This window comes from Hakea prostrata, chromosome 3 (genome assembly GCF_041222555.1).
Source record: "Hakea prostrata isolate BN-2017 chromosome 3, UWA_Hpros_2, whole genome shotgun sequence".
Classification (NCBI taxonomy): Eukaryota; Viridiplantae; Streptophyta; class Magnoliopsida; order Proteales; family Proteaceae; genus Hakea; species Hakea prostrata.
Window position 1 is genome coordinate 39,256,275 of NC_142602.1, and position 19,631 is coordinate 39,275,905.

General features: G+C 37.7%; 1 protein-coding gene across 1 annotated transcript; it reads left to right on the forward strand.

Moving 5' to 3' along the window:
* The first annotated feature begins 15,321 nt into the window (after positions 1 to 15,321).
* On the forward strand, positions 15,322 to 17,990 carry LOC149022207 (cationic peroxidase 1-like). Its single transcript, XM_089150377.1, has 4 exons — positions 15,322 to 15,595; positions 16,855 to 17,046; positions 17,284 to 17,449; positions 17,539 to 17,990. The coding sequence occupies exons 1-4, from the start codon at positions 15,380 to 15,382 to the stop codon at positions 17,934 to 17,936; spliced, it is 972 nt and encodes a 323-aa protein (XP_089006503.1). The 5' UTR covers positions 15,322 to 15,379; the 3' UTR covers positions 17,937 to 17,990.
* Positions 17,991 to 19,631: the final 1,641 nt, after the last annotated feature.

Here is a 19,631-nt window from a genome sequence, read left to right on the forward strand (position 1 = left end):
TCTTGATTTGACCCAAGAAACTAGGGTTTCAACCTTATGGCTCCCATGAAAAGGCTATGATCACAAGATGAAAGGGAATGCTTGCTAACAAGAAAATAATAAGAAAATCATTGGAAAAGAGTTTAGATTAACATAAATATTGCCCACGAGGTTTCCCTCGCATGGGAGGTTACCAAAGGTTTCCAGAAAGATCATACAAGGGTCAGGGTTTCAAGAAAATATTCGGCTAGGGTTAAGATCATGACGATGATCATAGAACCCAAAGAATAGAATGAGATCATGGAATAGATGGTTGCAAGAATGCAACATCTTCTTCCTGATCTCAATCAAGAACAAGATCGAAGAAAGAAAAATTAAAAATTTAGAAGAGATACTAACCTTGAATTGTCAGATCAGAGATGAGATGCTTCAGATCTGTAGAGGAGTCTTCGAAATCACCGAAAAGAGTTTTGGAAAGGTGTTTCCACGTTCACAAAGTGTTTAGGAGGCATTTGTAGCTAAGAAACACGAAGTAGGGTTTAAATATAAGTGAAAAACCCTAAAATTGGATTTTCTCGGATTTAACACACAGTTGGTCGAGTGCTTGGTCGACTGGCCCAGTCGACCAAGTAGGTCAACAAGGGACAAATGGGGAAATGAAGGATCAAATGGGCTCCAAACCTTATGGGCTTTTGCACACACAACAAGTGACATACCTAGTGTGTAGAAATGCCATCAAACCAAGTCAGATAATACTCCAAGTCCTTCAACTAATCTCATCTTCAGACAGCTGGCAGCTTCCTTCCAAATCTGCATAGACTTCCAAGTATGGAACTCCATCATCAACATCCATGGGTTCAGAGTCAAACACCATGTCTTCTACTGAGATGGCCCATAGTTGGCTTCTTCCTTTACTCCGGGTCTTCGGACCTACAAACAACCGGGTTTCCGGGTCAGAGTTAGGGTTAGATTAGGGCTGGGTATCACAAGTGTGGTGCTATGACTTAAAGCATGTCTACCTTAGAGACTAGCATTCATAGAGTTAGAATCATACTTGCATTATGTGTTTCATATCATATTGCATCATGTTATGGATTGTATCATATGGCTTATCTTTTATGGAATAACTGCCTTGCTGAGTTCTTTTGAACTCACTCCTTTTACAACACATTATGTTAGTCTTTTCTGCAGGTACTACTACTGTTGACTATAATGGCCAAACACTCTAAAGACCAAGTTGGTGACTCACACAATACTGGTTATGGTGACTAAGTTGATGAAGACTATCAGTATGAGATTGGTACTCATCTGGAGCAGTTCGGTTTTGCACTTGTGTGCCAGGGATGGGATATCATCCCATCCTCTTTTGACCTTTTATTTGATTCGTTGAGACTGTAGTTTAGTTGTTCCCTTTTTTATTTTGGGAACCGGTTGTAACCTTTACTTTTACTCGATCTACCTTCCGCTGTTATTGTAGAGTGGGGTTCCCCCTTCATTCCGCTTTTTGACTATGTATTTTATTAGTATCTTTTCCGCACTTTGATGTTCTTTTGTGATCCTTCTGAGGTCCTTTCTTGACTTTTATTATTAAAGTAATTGAATACAAAGATTTGTTCTTGCTTCTATATTATTGTACTAAGTGGCTATGATCGTTCCTAAACTTGATCGGCTGGACCATGAATCACTCCCCGGGTAATCCAGATAGGGTACCCCTTGGTGTATTTTAGGGTGGATGTGACAAATACAAAACATGCAAAATACCTAAACACATGCAACAACAAAAGACTCCTTATAGGCACACTATGCAACAGGTAGAGAAGCCCTAAACCACAACTCATGTCCACAACTCTGACCAAACAACCATGGATAGCAAACATGCACAAGCAAGGCATACATCTAAAAAATAGAGATAAAAAATGAACAAGAGCTGTAAAAATTGGGCAGCATCTCCCTAAAAATGTAACAAATGAAAAAAAACCTAATAAAACAATCAAACATACCTGGAAATCACCATACCAATGATAAATGAAAAAACATAGAATACACTCCCACAAGATGTGCTAAACCATCAAATAGACTTACCCATGCCAACAAAAGCATAACAATATATGATGTAAAAACAAGTAAGACTTAAAACCAAGCTAGTGTAATCTTCCAAAGAAAAACATGGTGATACCCAAGACAAACTAAGTCAACAAAGCCTCACGGCCATCACAATGGACAACCTGGAACCAACCAAATAAATCTTACCAAAACAGGCCATGAATCTAAACAAATGCTCACAATATAAGCCAAGTCAAGTCTAATACATATCACATGATACATAAGAGAACTTAATAACTAGAGGAAATAAATTTGAACAATTCAACCTTTAAATATATATATAAATCATGACAATGATCAATGAATGTTTGACACATGAGTAGCTAAAGAAACTTTAACTAAATAGAACCCAATAGGTTAAATTTTTACAAATAAGAATAAACCTCTCCCCCTCAACCAAGTAGATCCCAAACCCTAGGAAATTCCTAACAGATCCAAGTTGTAACAACCCCCATATTTCTAACCCAGGATCCGTATTGCAGGTCCGAGAACCCGAAGGTCTAGCCGGGTAAATTTGTGGAGTGTCCGGATAGAACCCCATGATCCATACCCTGAACCCATGGATCTGGACTCTCTTGATGAAGAGTCTGCCTTGCTTGGTAGTTGGACTTCTGGAAGGCAAGTGATGTCTGGAGATATCTGGAATGAAGGTAAGACCTCCCCCATGTCTTCATTAGGGTTAGGTTGTCCTTGGGCATCAACCCCCTGAGCAAAGCACCCTTGTATAGCAATATACTTGGGGGCGGTTGCTAGTGGCGATTGATTAAACCAAGCGACCGCCTGGTCCTGATTACAGGATTTTGTTGCCCTATTTTACCCCCTGACTCCTATAAATAGTAGCCCTCGCCTATTTTACGAATATTTTATTCGGGATTACCGTTTTTGGAGGTTAGATGGCTGTGGAGACGCGGGCTACAGGTCGAGAGTCCGGTTCTCGCTTTCATGTTGATCCGGTTGAGGTGGATTCCTGTTCACTTATGCTTCACCCTTGCTTGATAAGTGATTGTGTTTTCTTTGGTTGTTCTTGATCCTCTTGCCCCTTTTCGCTATCTTGGTGAGATCGGATCCGCGACCCCGTTTCGTGAGGGTTGATCTAATAAGGGAGGTTTCGGATAACCAATTTGTGTCTTTGTTTGGTTTTGTATCACCGTGTTTATAGGAGTGTTGTTTGATTCGGCTCGATCTTCATTCGGTTGCGGATGTCGCTAGTTTTGGTTGAAACTCTCTTTTTGGGGCGGTCCTGTGGCGGTCGCTCCTTGCGCCGCCGCGCCGGCTGGTTTCCGTGCCATGACTTTTGGTTTTGTCCGTTTGATTCATTCAACTTCTACCTTTTGTAACCCGTATATAGGTGTTCTCTGTTTCAAATAAGTCTTATAATAGTTTCAATTGCTGTTAGAGGATTCTACATATTACAAGTAAGGACATACATCCTATTCTTATGTATGACTTGACATGCTAATCTAGTGTCTCGTTATTACTGTTCTTTCTTTTCATAGACTCCTGTAACCTTGTTTAGCATGTTGATCTTGTGATATGCTTGCTGTTTGTACTGTCTTAACTTATACTTTGTTGATTATGAATGTGATATGTTGATGTTGATTGGTTTGTGGTTCTGATGGAAGGGGTATTCCATTGGGATATCCTAGCTTGGGATATCAGAGGGCTGTGGTATGGGACACATGCTCACTGATGTCTCTAGCACTATCATAACTATTGGATGACATACCTAGGTAGAATCTAGAGTTGCATGGCTAGGTACCCCATATGCTACTTCCCTTTCTGTGAAACCCGGCCCTAACCTTAACCCGAATACTCTTTGATTGTAGGTCCGAAGACCCGAAGTAGAAGTGAAAGTCAACTATGGGCCATATTGGTAGAAGATATAGTGTTCGACTCCGAACCTATGGAAATTGAAGATGATGCCCCATACTTGAAGACAGTGTTGGATATAGAGAAGAGACTGCACCTTGATGAATAGAAGATTAGTTGATGACCTTAGAGCTTGGTGGGATATGATTTAAAGCCATTTTTCCATGCTAGGTATGTTATAGAATATGTGTTTAAAGTTTCATTTGATTCCGAGTAGTGGAAGACCCTCAAATCCCTATTTTTGGCCTTGCTGTCAGCCTGGGTCGAGTGCTTGGGTCGACTGGCCAATGCTACCCAGCCAATCGACCCAGAGTTGCTGAACTCGAATAGAATCTTCTATTTTGAGAATCTTGCTATATATACCCCATGACTTCGTGATTTTAGTATCCCTAGCCTCCATAACACTTAGAGAACAAAGGGAAACCATCTCCAAGCCTCCAAGAGTGAAGAAGAAGACCTAATCTTGCAAACTCTCTCTCTTGTTCTTCAATTAAAGGTTAGTAATCTATCTTTTATGTTAATGATTTATTCTTTCCATGATCACTCTCATCTCTGAACTGAGATTATGATGAAGATGCTGCAACCTTGTAGTCATATCTTTACAATCTCTTTTCATTCTCTTGTACTATGATCATCTCATTCATTCTTGACATGATTCTTTTGATTTCTTCTTAAACTATGATAACATTTCCTATTTTGATTCGTTCTAGCATTATAGATGCTTCTCTATGATTATTCATACCTTTGATCTACTGTGTTCTTGTACTAGAATGAGATCTAATCATCTCTAGTTCATCTCTTTCATTCATAGCATGTTTCCAATGAAAACTATGATTTTTACCAAAATAGAAACTATGGTTCTAAATTAGTAAGTAATGTTTTAATGGTGGTTTGATGTCTAAATTATGCTTTTTAGTCTTAGACTACTGTGTTAGACAATCCCTCCAAGTTTCGTCGCATTCCGGTTTGTGTAGCATAGGTTTCGGATCAAGATTCTATTTTTACTCTTGGATTTGCTCTTGGGCAGATCGCTGGGTCGATCAAGCTAATGCTACCCAGCCAATCAACCCGCAACAGCAGAATCTGTTTTCTTTCTCCGATTTGATTCAAATCATGCTTATTCTTTTAGGACTACTTCCTAATGATTGTGTGATGCTATTCTAGGGATTATTTGCTAACTTTGGATTCATCCTCTTGTCCGTCCGGAATATTCTCGGATCTATTTAAGGTAAGGAAAGTTGTTACCATATTAACATATATTTGCATAGATTTAGTTTCTAATTTGGGAACTAATTAGATTTGCTACTGTTATGTTAGTTTCTATTATGGTATGAATGCTGCAAGTACATTAGGATCTTATTTCCTTAATTACTTTATGTACTTGATTATGTATGAATACTTTCTCATGTATGTTTCCTTATTTATTTAATCTTGTCTTATTATACTCTTTCACATGATGAGATATTTGTCATGGATGATATGACTGAATTATGATTGTGATTGCTTAGGTATGATTTGGGATTGGGGAATGTCCTTTTGACATTTTTGTCCTTGGACCTCATTGGGAGTAGTATGGGATATTTCCAATGTTGCCCGTTGACGCTTTCCCGGATTATTGGTTTTCATACCTAGGACTTGTCTAGCAATATTTGACTAGGTGATACCCTTGTTATATCAGACCCGAATCGGAAGGGTATTGAGACCGAACGACCCGTGGTAGCAATGGGGATTCATGGGTGCTCAAGACCAGTGAGTTATATCCGTGAGGGGACATGAATCACATTGTGGGGACCATTTGTGGGTAGAGTTGCATATGGATAGACTTGGGCTCATGGACGTTCAAGACCTGTAACCAACCTGTGAGAGGACAAGAGAGTTTCCCGTTTACTATATGTGGATGACCTATAGGGTTGATGAGTCCGTATTTGAGAGAGTCGGATACGTTGACTCTAGTGTGAAGGATACCGGAAAGGATCGCCAGGGGCGAGGAATGGACGTATCTGGATCTGAGTTGATATGACTAAGTAGAAGACTTGCATTGGGCTAGGCTTTACCTTGACATGCGCCAATACTTAGACCAAACGGTGATGTGAGAGAGAAGTGACTTAACCCCTAACCATGGATTGTCCAAAATGGATGAAGGACCCTTTGCCAACCGGCGTTGTGAGATGAGACCTACCCAAAGAAGTATGGTGCTATGACTTAAAGCATGTCTGCCTATAGAGACCAGCATACATAGAGTTAGACTCATACATGCATTGTTGTCTCATATCATATCATTTTATGCTTTGTTTGTTATACTAGGTTATTTATGCTATTATGGAATAACTTGCCTTGCTGGGTTTCTTTTGAAACTCACTCCTTTTTGTACAATATCTTTTGTTAGACTATTCTACAGGTTTTGATGGCTATGAAGCGCAATATGAGGAAGCGCAAGATGAAGAAGATTACTGTGAGGATCCCTCGAGTGGTCTCTCTTATTACCAGGATTAGCCCTACTGTGGAGTGGGAGCGTCTAAGCATCATCGATGAAGTCTACGTTTATGAGGACATCCTTTATAAAGTAGAAAAGACTCTAGTTTAGTTAGATTATATCTTTCTTTCCTGTCTTTAGAATCGGTTGTAATCCCATTTGATTTTCGAACTACATTCCGCTGTACTCGTGGAGTGAGATTCTGCCTCACTCTACTTTTGATTTATATATCTATTGGTATCTTTTCCGCACTCTAATGATTATCTCGTTACTTATCTATGATTCATTTGAATAATATTGTTAACATGGATTTAGTCTTGTTCTTGATTATATTGTTGTGAATGTGGGAGGATGATTTCACTAACTACTGGATCTTGTGGACTGTGGATCACACACTCAGGTATGCCAAATAGGGTACCGGCTGGGTGGATGTGACACTTTCGGTAGGGGAATTGAAGCCGGATGACCCGTGATGATAGTGATGTGACGATGGTCCACTGTTGGTCATATAAATGGTAGGGTTGCATATGTTAGGGTTGGGCTCATAGACATCCAAGGAACAGATCGTGTGTCGTGAGGAGTCATGAGAGCATTACACCCCAACAATATGTGGATGACCATAGGGTTATGGAATGGAGTCCAATAGCGGTAGCCAGTCCGTGAGGGTTCTCATTCCTAGGTTGCGAAGGATACTGAAACAAGTTGGTTGGTGCCATAGGGGATGTATCTGGACTTCATGTAGTATGCTACCATTATGACCTGCATTGGATTAGAAACCCCGACATGCGTCAGTACTCATGCCAATGGTCGTGGTGAGAGAGTGTTGACTTAACCCCAGCCATGGTTTGAGAGCAAGGTGTGGACTTTCCATTTTACCCAGGATCCCTACAGAGGTAACTAGTCCTTGCCGGATTAGAGTGACTAGACTTACCCAAAGGAGAGCTGGTTTATATCTTAAAGCATGTCAACTATTAGAGACTCGCATGGTTAGATCTTAGCGGTATTCATACTTTGCATTCATACATATCATTTATGCACTTCTGATTGGTTTGACATATGGATGGGAATCATTGTTTGTTCTTACTGAGTTCTCCAGAACTCATTCCTTTATTTGTCTATGTTTTATTAGCTTGTATAGATGGAGGAAATACACAAGAAGATGGATTGGTTTCCTATGAAGGAACTTTCCTGTATGAAGAAAATATGGCATCGGCAATGGGAAATGGAGATAGCCTGTGCGGGAGCTCTTGCGAGTGCATGAAATGCGTTTATAGCACCCATTGATGGGCGGAGGAGACAAGTTGCCAGACAATTTGCTCACCGTATGGAGAAGAACTGGAGAACCCCATTTTTAGAAATTCATGAAAAATATTATTTAGCTTTAGAAAAGGAAACTAGAAAAAAAAATCATATAACTCTATTTGAATTGCTTCTATTGAACTCATTTATATTTTGATTATTTATTCTTTCCTTGATTATTTTATTGGAGTATTTGGACTCCTGTAATCCTTTTATTCAATTATTGAACTATTCTTGCTCATGATTGTCTTTACTTGCATTTATTATTATTGATAGACTAGAACCGTGGATCCTGTGATGGATCGCTCTCACACGTTGTCGGGAGGGTAACCGAGACCAGCGGATGGGGTGTGACACAAGTACTTCCATTTCAAAATTGTAACTTCAAAACTTCCCAAAAATAAGACATGTAACTAATATGTAAACCACACAATGACAGATATAAGGCACAGAAAAAGAAATGAGAAACTAGAGGCACTATCAAACTTATAAATGCAAAACATAATGCTAAACTCAAATATTAAGCCTTATATGTCAATGCCAAGGGAATACACACGAAACCACAATATGATTCATTTACAAGTCATATTTTCAATTCAATTGTTAAATGCCTAAAGAAGTTGCAAATAATTCTTTCTTCTACATTAGTGTGAAGAAAGACAACAAGCATCCAATTACCCAAAACATTATGAAGGCAGTAACTCAAGATAGCAAACACTCTTATAGACTTACATTTAACAAAAGATGAAAATATCAAGAAACAATTGGACAATCAATCAAGACAAATCCAAAGGCAATCACTCTCCTAATTCCATTACTGGTCCACTACTCAACTAGGACCTCACCACCCACAAACCACAAGGAGGACACAAGTCAACTACGAGACACGTCCAAGACACGTAAAGTAGATACTAACCAGAGATAAATAAAAGAAGCAAATTTCATAAGACTCAACAACTACACTGATCCCACAAGACCACACTAGTGAAACACAAGATAATGGACCAAACTCCAACCACCTATGATGATGCTTAGACACAATGCACACAAGCTCTAAAGTCCAACTGCTAACATGACATAACCTAGCAAGCAACACTGGTGCAAACCAACCTACTAAACAACAACATAAATCCGAGACACCTTAACGGTAAATACTCACACCCAAACCATACAAGCTGATAAAACCATACCCCCTGAATCACATGTGAACCCCAATAACATGTGAAGACACCCCTTAACAATACTTGTCTCAAGACCAACACTATCTAGGCTAAAAATGGAGACAAAAAAACTTCTCCAAACACCAAGGATACATCTAATGCCATATCAAATGAAATATGAACCATCATGTGTGTCCAACCAACTGTGCTAAAACTAACCTCACACATGTCAACACCACCCATTATCACTTTGGCATTCCAAACCTCAATCAAGTAAGTACACCAATGAAAATATGAGGCTTTATGAGCACATATGAGAGTACATTAGAACAATAATAATCAATCAACATGCCAGCACTATCATAGCTGGTCAAAACTTCACACACCATAAAACATAGCTTAACCAATACTAGTAGAAGGCAAGGCACAAAAATGATGTCTCGAATTTATTTATTTTTGGGTAAATTTAAATTATTTATTTAATAATCAACTTCCTTACACAAGCATAACCCCTTTTAAATAAAATAGATCACCCTTTTACAAATGAACAAAATATGGTAAACCAAAGTGTGCACCCAATGGCAACCCGAGAAATTAGGTCTTCAAAGCAAGGTCAATGCTTCCAAAGAAAGCACCTGGTTCCTCAAAAGTTTTCATCCTTGGACTTCAATAAGAAATCCAGGTCCTAGAATAGTCATCAACTAGGGATAGAAAATAGGAGTTACCTCCATAAGATATGACTGATGCTGGTCCCCACAAATTAGCATGAACATACTCCAATATAGCACCAGATAAGTGGGACCCAACCCCAAAACTCAACTTGTGTTGCTTGTCTAGGATGCAGAACTCACAAAACTTTAAATCTTTAATTTTATCCTTGACAAATAGGCCTTGTTTCTTAGAGCTTGTAGACCTCTATTACTAATGTGCCCTAACCTAGAGTGCCACACACTAGTATAGGTAGACTCACTAGACAAACAACAAATGCTAGGGACACCATCAAAGTATGTACTACTATCTAACACATACAAACCAAACTAAGATTTACCTTTCAAACATGCATGTGAATCTTTAGAAATTTTAAGGATACCCCTAGATATACTTGTATCAAATTCAACACTATCAAGGCTACTTGTTGAAATCAAGTTCCTCTCTAAATCAGGTATATACCTTACATCATGCAATGTAAAAACAGACTTAGTGTGAGTGTACAATTTAACAGTGTCAATACCAATCACATCACACACATCATTATTTCCCATCATAACTTTACCATTTTCTATCTCAATCAAGTGTGTAAACCAATGCAAATGAGGGCACATATGGTAAGTACATCCAGAATCAATGATCCAACCATCGTGCCTATCACTATCAGAAATAGTCAGCACTTCACAAATATCTTCATATACATTTTCTTGACCATTACTAGTAGAAGACATCAGAGTTAAATGTCCCATTTTTTTTTCCATTTTTTTTTGTATGCCTAGCAATTTTTCTTAAAATTACCGACTTTCTTACAAAATAAAACATCTCTTGGTGCTAGAATCAGATTTATTATTCACATTATTATTCTTATTGTTATTGGTATAATTATCATTTCCCTTACCTTTTCCTTTGGGTTTTTCCTGGTTGTAATAGCCATTGCCCTTAACAAATAGGTTTTCCCCACTTCCCTTGGCCTTCCCATAAGCCAACATCTCTGACTACCTATTCTTGAGAGCCTCAATACATTGGTCAAGGTACTCTTTTGACAAGCATATTTTATGGATTTTTTAACAACAAGATAATCATTGTGAATGAAATTTAACAAGATGATAGACAAATCTTAGTCATCTAATTTACTCTTTTCCCTAGTGCTAGCCAAATCTTGAACTAATTTCATAAACATGTCTAGATTTTGGTTTAGACTGATAGTAGGATCCATTTTGAAGCCATATAATCTTTCCTTCAAATAGATCATGTTACCTAAATTCTTTTTCTAGTAAATTTGTTCAAGTTTTGTTCACACTTTAATGGGAGTGTTATCATCTTCACTTAGGCACCTAATAACACCATCTGTGATGTTCCAAAGCATGCAACCAATTGCATTCTCCATCACCTTAGTCCTTAATATAGGGTCAATGCTTTCAAAGAAAGCATCAAGATCATCAATAGCCCTCAGTAGTCTTTGTTGGGCCTTAATAGCTCTAATTTTTCTCTACCATATCCGAAAGTCCCCAGTTCCATCAAATTTCTCAATGTCTACCTTAGAGCTCTCTATTGGAACTCTCAAATCTAAGTATCTAGGGTTTTCACCTTGACCTACAGCTCTATTAGAGCATGTGGTAATCACACTAGGAGGAGAATCCTCCCCAGACAAACCCAAACCCTTGCTTATTTCCACTTTTATACCAACAATTCTCACAAATCAAAATATACAAGAAAAATACAAGTATACTACTAACAAAACCAATCTACAAATAATTATAGAATTAATTTAACCCACAAAAATGCTAGCCGAATATGCACAATTAATAGTAGGATCAATTCATACACTGTAGTTAATAAATCACAGCAAATAAATACCAAATAAATGCCCAGTTAACAACAGTGAACAGATTATGCAAAGATATTAACAATTTCTAGCACATCACATACCAACTAATTAATACTGTAATTATCAGACATAAATCAATCTCATAAATAGGCAAAGATTCTTTATTGTATCAAATTAGGTCACGTGAAACCTTAATAGAGTCCGATTAACCATGATGGTAAACCCTAATGGGCAATTAATGACCAAGATGATCAGTAATCATGCCAAGAATTCCATACAAGACCACAATCCCCAAATTAAAGAAGTAGAGAGCAAAACCCTTAATTCAGGTTCATCACAGAGAGCACTGAAACCGGCTCTGATGCCAAATGTTGTTCTAAACCATGATGAAACTCAAGAATTGCAAGAGAAAGCAAGGAAGAACACTACAAGTGATTACAGAGTTCGACCAATTTGGCCTACATCTCCGAGACTCAAGAGAAAATCCGATTCCAAAATGAGAAGTAGAAGCCTTACAAATTTAGGGTAAGATGTACATAAGAGAAGGGCTAATCACAGTGAACCAATCAACGCTTCCATGCACCTGAAATCGCACAAAGATCGCTGGAAAAAGCCATCTCTAGTAGCAATGGCAGCACCATCGACGTAGCAAAATCGCATGAGAGAGAGAGGAGAGAGAATAGAGCCCTTTTCGTGAAACCAACAATATGACCTTAAACCCTCAAACCAATCCCCTCAATAAATATATACAATGACTTGAACCAAGCCGGTTCAACATTGGTTCACCCAAAACATAAAATTACAGATTAACCCTTACAATCAGGGAGAGGCTTAGGAAGGGGATGAAAGTGGTACACCTACAATAATTGATGTTTGTAATCTCATACTTAAGAGGCGTAGGGTATAGACACAAATAGGTTTGTTTTCGACTATCAGTGCTCTCATTGAAAACAAAGAATTAAGAGTCGAGATTCCTTGGATTTTAATTTACGTATGTTTTTTATTGATGAATTAAAATTACACTCTTATTTGAAATGTGTGAAAATTAGGAAAAATAATACCCTAGCAATACCGCATGTGAATTTCATACATTATTGGATAGATAATGAATGACTTTAAATGGATGTAGTTTTCTTTCACCTACTGTGCATTAAAATCTTTACCCATAGAGAAGCCTAACTTAAACCTAATCTAAAATTAATGGCTAACTAGCTAATTGCTTTAGATTCAGTCGAATTCCACTTATAGTTTTTGCATACGCATTCAATCAATCAATTTATTCAGTAGACATCTTGCAATAGTTGGTATGAAAATAATTGTAGCTTTTAGCCGAATCAAAAAGTAAAGAAAGGTTGTGGTCACCTCTTCATTTCCAGTTAATAAAAACAAAAGGGGCTCACTTTCTTTCCTGCAGAGATAAGTACAAAAATGATAAAGGGAACCTCCACCGAATTAGTTGACTTAAGGTGAAAATTTTAAGATTCCTCATCAAATCCGTTTCACACACTAATGGGAATTTCTTCTTTTCTTCTCTGTCTGCCTAAATCCCTGCCTGTATGTGATTTTTGCATGGGAATAGATGTTTGACTGAGTTTGAGGAGTTCCATTTCGATGTTATGCAATTAATGCACAGCACTGTGCTGCAAATAGTTAAGATTGAAAAAATATTCAGAAATTGACACTCGAGATCTCGATCTTAACCGTTTGCTGCAAGTGCTGCGTATTAATTGAGCAGCACTCAAGCAATTTCCAAGTTTGAGAATTTGAGAATGTTAATAAGAAAAGTTTTTAAGTTGTTTTATTAATGCAACCAGTTTGAGAATTTGAAAATGTCATGAAAAAAGTTTTTAAATTCTTTTATCTGACATTAATGAAGTCATTTGCCAATTTGAGAGTTTGAGAAAGCCAATCAGAAAGTTTTTAAGTTCTTTTATCTAACATTAACGAAGCCCAGATACCTTATATCCGGTAGGGGTGGGTTCCCTTCTGAGTTTTAGAGTCCATATATACCCTGAGATGTGTAGCTAAAGAAAAATAAGAACATTACCCCAAAAAAACAGAAAAAAAGTGAACAAAGTCAAAACCGGGACTTTTCATTTTAATTTGATTTCGGTTTCCTACTGTTTAGAGTGAAAAAAAAAAATTTGGTGTCTGAAATTTATCCGGGCCAACTTGCGTGCACCTTGATTACATCATTAGAGGGAGGTTTGTCGTTCGTAAGAGTCGAATACATGACCTCTCCACTGAAAAATATGAATTTTACCACTCTTCCAACCCTGCATTAACTGACTCTTTGACACCCTAAAAGAATATTAGTTTTGCCATTATATTTTAGTTATTTGGATTTCAAAGAGTTAGAATCTATTGAGATGATGTTAATAGGTGATAACTAATCTTAATGTTTATTAAGAAGTATTGACATTAATTAACTAAGACCACTTAACACCAAGGGATGTAAGTAATTTGAGACGAAGTCTAAGATAGATTAATAATTTCAAGAAATATAGAGAATAAGATAGCAATTAAGCTATAATACAAGAGGCATCAATAATTTTACAAAAGGCAAAATGGATTTTAGACATTTCACATTAATAGACTTTTTACAACGAGAAAGAATGGAACAAATAGTAAATTCATAAAGAGCAGAGTTTAATTTGTGAATAACGTATAATTATAAGGGGCAATGTTGACTATCGTTTTACTTCATTTGATTTGAAAGTGATGGTGGGTCGGGGATTTAAAGTACAAACAACTAATTAAAGTTGTTACCCGAAAAGGGGGGAAATTTAAGTATAAAAACCACATTTAATTTTTTTTCTAATTAATTTAACCTTCATGATACTTATTTCAAACTTTAAATATGTTTTCGTTATTCAAGTTTTAAATTAATATGTCAAAATCATGTTCTTGTACAAAGACAGATTAATGTGTATATTTTGATAGTAAGAAGTGAAGAATAAACATACTTTTGGCACAACAGTGGCTACAGCTTCCTATGTAAAGACAGTAATACAAAGGAGTTCTCCGTCCAACCTTGTTCCTCCACGCCTTCCATCGCCTTTGGCATTTCTAGGATTATGAATCCCTATCCTTATAAACGGTTTGATGATGATAGAGGGGAAAAAAAACTACCACATCATAATAGAAGTCATCCTTGAAAGCAACATCACTATGAATTGTTTTTTGGGGTTAACCTCTTATAGATTTTTTTGCAAAGTCAAAAGGCAAAGGATGAGACTTTAGTCCAAGTACATTCAGAAAGTGAGTTAAATTAGGATGCCTTGTAACTCCCCAAGTTTAAATTTGGTTGAGTCCGTTCGCTTGCGTTTCTAAAGAGCATCAGACTTTAAGTATGCGTTTGGTAACATCTTTTTGATGTTCTGCAAAAAACGTTCTTTAGAATATTTTTTTGACCGGTCCATTCATAAAGACCAGAAGAACGAACCGTTTTATCAAACGCCTCTAACTCGTTCTTCCGTTCTCAAAGAACAAAAGAACGCCAAAAGCATTTTTTTAATAAGGTTATCAAACGTGTCCTAAATATCTGATCCTTAGAGTAAAAAAAGTGAAGGAATCGATGAGGTTGGAGGTAATCGGGCCACTGATGTTGTCGAAATGAGCGTATTTTGGTTGTTGGATTTGTGTATTTAATAATTAAAAATTTTAAAAAAAACCAAACCAAAACAAAGAAGTAAAAAAATAGAAGCCCGTGGGCACCACGGTGGAAGTCTTCCACGAAGGTGACATCACAATAATTGTTTAGTGCGGCTAGCACCCAAAGGGAAAACGAGTGAAAAGAGAAGACTATGACAATGAGAAAACTTAATATAATATTTAAATAGATAATGGATCCAAGGAAAAATCAACAGAGAAATCGGTATATATAGAAAGCCATCCGCGAGCAATTAGTTCCATGACACAGCTAAGAAGCTCTCTTGAATTCATTCTCTGAAGTCTGTAATGGCTGCCTTCACCTTCTTCAAGCTCTGCTTCTTCACTATCTTGTTCTTGATACACTACGGTCCAGCCTCTGCGCAGCTTTCGTCTACATTCTATTCGAGTTCATGTCCCAAAGCCTTGTCAACTATCAAGTCTGCTGTTGCCTCTGCAGTGTCCACAGAGAAACGGATGGGTGCTTCCCTTCTTCGTCTCCATTTCCATGACTGCTTTGTTAATGCAAGTTTTCTTCACTAACACCCTTCTTCTTCTTCTTCTTCTTCTTCAATTGCTTGGTTACTGCACAATTAATGTAATTGTGCAGCACCTGTAGCAAAGATTTCGACCATCCATTATAAAAAGTGTGCTTTCATACTTTTGAAAAATGGACGGTCGAGATTTCATGTGCTGCCGCTGTGAAGTCGAACTCCTCTCTCTCTTATTTTATTCATTGTTTTTTTTTGGTAAAATCTTCTTTCATTCATGGTACATGCATGTACGTGTGATAGGAGTTAGATACAAGGTTTTATGGAGTTCGTCTTGCTCAGAAGGTTGCATGGACTATGAAGGTTCCGGTTCACCATACAGTTTGGAAGGCCTACCTCTGAAGTGTAGATTCCATGAGTTTGGATGTGAATCCTTTCCTATCCTCTCTATAGTATGGAACTATCTTTTTTTCCTGTTGAGATCTTCTACTCACGAGAGTAGAGACTATTTCCTTTACACCTTTCCATCACATATTTAAAGGGTTTCCAAACCTTGGCTCAAGTGAGCGGCCATGAAGCAACCTGCTTTCAATGAGTGCTATATATCCCTTATCTATTTCCAACCCTTTGATTATAATAGTTTTGAACTAACTTAGCCACTTTAATTAGTTCATCCATCAAATCAAACAATCAATAATCCAAGGGTTGGAATAGACAAGGGACACATGGCACTCATTTAGAGTTGGCTGCTAAATGGCTTCTCACTTGAATGCCCCAGAGGATTTGAATCTCCTTGTCATTTTTTGGAAGTGAACCCCTCTCTAAGTAATAGAGATGTAAGGAGAGCATAACAGCGGTAGAGGATTTGGATTATCTTCTCCCTTCTATAGGGTAGTAGATTTAAAGTCATAGGTTCTTTGCTAGGTTGCAGACTTGAGATGACTAGATTATGAATTGACATATGATACCCACGTAGATGGGTGAGAACCAACCAAATAGAATCTTTAAAATATTTGAGATGGATGCATAGGTGGGTGTTACCTACATTTTGATCATCTTGGATGCTATCATTTGAGACTGATGTGATTTACGGATCAAAGTAACTAGAAGAATTAGAGATAGATTTGAGATAATCTTAGGAGAAACGGTAAGAAAGGAAATACATAGGTTAGGCCTTGCACAGATTTGTGCTGTACCAATTCGTGTATGCATTTATTTCTTTTGTATAAGAGATTCTGAACTTGTAGGTCTGCAGCTCTCCTTGATAACAGTGTGAATGACGATGTGAAACAGGGTTGTGATGCGTCTGTACTGTTGGACGATACTGCAAACTTCACAGGAGAGAAGACGGCCGGGCCCAATAATAATTCACTAAGAGGGTTCGATGTGGTGGATACCATCAAGTCTAACCTAGAGAGTGTCTGTCCTGGCGTTGTTTCCTGTGCTGACATCTTAGCCGTTGCTGCTCGTGATTCCGTTGTTGCTGTAAGTGTATAGCAACCCCACTAGCTTGGGAAAGGAAAAATTATGCAATTACGTAGGAGAGTGGGATTCTTTAGGATATGTGAACAGTAAATATTGCATTTGAGGCACAGAATTCTTATGCAGATAGAATCCATAGAGATTACTGTCACATAATGACTCTATCTAAATGAACATTCATTGATTTGCATGATAATTGAGATTTCTTTGAGATTAATTATTTAATTTGAAAATTTTCAGTTGGGTGGATCATCATGGACAGTCCAATTAGGAAGGAGGGATTCAACCACTGCATCCTCAAGTGCTCCAAACACCAACATCCCATCCCCAACTTTAAATCTTAGTGGTCTCATCTCTGCCTTCTCCAACAAGGGATTTACTACCAAGGAAATGATAGCTCTTTCAGGTAAGGTTTATTATGTTCGGAGGGTTCAAAATTTTACCTGTAGTGTTTTCTCTCAAAAATATTCAAATGCAAACATTTTCTTGTCTCAGGGTCTCACACAATCGGAATGGCAAAGTGCTCAATTTTCCGAACTCGAATCTATAACGAGACCAACATAAACACTGCATTCGCGACATCTTTGAAGTCGAACTGTGGATTCTCAACTGGTGACAACAATCTCTCCCCTCTCGATACCACAAGTTCTACAGCCTTTGATACTGCCTATTTCACCAATTTGATCAACAGCAAGGGCCTTTTACACTCTGATCAACAGCTCTACAGTGGAGGCAGCGGATCTACTGATGCTCAAGTGAAGACATATAGTGCCAATGCAGCCACATTCTTCACTGATTTTGGGAATGCCATGGTGAAGATGGGGAACCTTAGCCCACTCACTGGCACCAGTGGTCAGATTCGGACCAACTGTAGGAAAGTTAATTCAGGCTAAGAGACTCAATTGTTTTTATGAGAATGTTGTAGTTACCTCACGCAAACCAAAATGGTTTCGGTGTAAGTAATCTACCAAAGATGGGAAATAATAATTAAAGCTTGACATACTAGTTTGTCAAAGAGCAGTCCCCAATCATTCATTTCAACCTTCACGTGGATACATTAACTACCCCAAAAACCTCTTACCCAAAATAAAAGAAAATAAAAAAAATATAATGTTTGGACATACATTGGTTCATCCACCTTGGTAACAAACCTATACTCAAGATGGTGCCCTATGACAAGATGATAGTATTTCTAACTTCTTTTTTTCTTATTTTAATTTTTTTTTGGTACAATAAAATTTCATTGAGAAAAAGAGCTAACTATTGGCATCAAGGTTGATGTCAAACGACAAAGAAATGAGGCCAAACTGAGATTTGATTGATGGTGGAGAAATTTGGTTCTCTCAAAAGTGCTTAACAAGAAGAACAATATTCAGCTTCTTTCAAAAGAAGCACAAACACACGGTTTTATAGGGTGCCAAGAAACCCTAAAATAGAGCGAAAATGAAAATATCAAAATTACAAAAATGCTATTGAAAACATAAAAATTCCCCAAAACCCCTCCAAACGCGAAAAAACAATGTTGATCAATGCAAAGCGGTGAGTCTTGCTCCCGGGCTCATTCTGAAGCGCCTAATCGAATCAGTAAATGAGGTGCTTAACTGAACTTGCCTCCTTTATGAAGACTGCGTTTATTTCTAAGCTGAAGTAGCCAAATAAAGATTCAAATCTTTTCTTGGTGTCAGGTGGGCTAGCAATAGTGGTGAGCCAAGTCTTCTTTTTAATTATTTGAAAACCACCTAACATTCTCGAGTCCAAACGAATCCCTTAGTTGCTCCAAGATTCTTTAGACCCTTAGAGAACGAAAAACATTTTTCTCGAGTGAACTACATATCGGGTTGAAGTAGCCACAGGCCCAATGTGGCAATGAATCTCAACTGTCGTCGTCTTGTGTGGCGTCTTGGGTGGTTCCATCTATCAATGCCCTTATCTTCTCAAGATTCACTTCAATGCCAAATTAGGAGACCATGCGACCAAGAATTTTCCTCGAAGAGACCCAAAATGCACATTTCTCTAGATTGAATTTCATCTAGTACATTCAGAGAACACTGAATACCTCATCCATGTTGATAAGATGATTTCTTTGGGAAGCACTCTTTACCAACATGTCGTCCATGTATACTTCCATGTTGCAGCTGGTTTGTTTGTTAAAAATCTTATTCGCAGCTTTACATGTGGCCCTAACATACTTCAATCTAATCGGCATCACATTTAATAGTTACTCTCACTATTTGTCACTAATGTTGTATGCTTCTCATCCTTGGGTCTCATCAATATTTGATTATATCTAGAATAAGTGTCCATCAAACTCAACATCTCGTATCAGACTATTGAGTAGATGAGCTGGTCGATGTGTAGTAATCTTTTGGGGCGATGCCTAGTTGAGGTCGATATAGCCAATATCCATCCTCAATTTCCCATTGGCATTTTTCACCATTATAATTGACATTCACTAACTAAGTTGGGAATTTAATGTTTGGTAAAGCCTGAACCCTCTAATTTCTCGACATCTGTTCTGGTTGGCAAAAGAGGAAAATTATGTAGTCTCTGAATAACTAGTTTGGCCTTCTTGTTGATCCAAAGGCTAT

What these genes read in the sequence shown, in the direction of transcription:
- LOC149022207 (XM_089150377.1), top strand. Translation starts at nt 15,380, where the DNA reads ATGGCTGCCTTCACCTTCTTCAAGCTCTGCTTCTTCACTATCTTGTTC. An exon ending in TCCATGACTGCTTTGTTAAT is followed by an intron (nt 15,596 to 16,854) that starts GCAAGTTTTCTT and finishes GATGTGAAACAG; the next exon opens with GGTTGTGATGCGTCTGTACT. An exon ending in CTCGTGATTCCGTTGTTGCT is followed by an intron (nt 17,047 to 17,283) that starts GTAAGTGTATAG and finishes GAAAATTTTCAG; the next exon opens with TTGGGTGGATCATCATGGAC.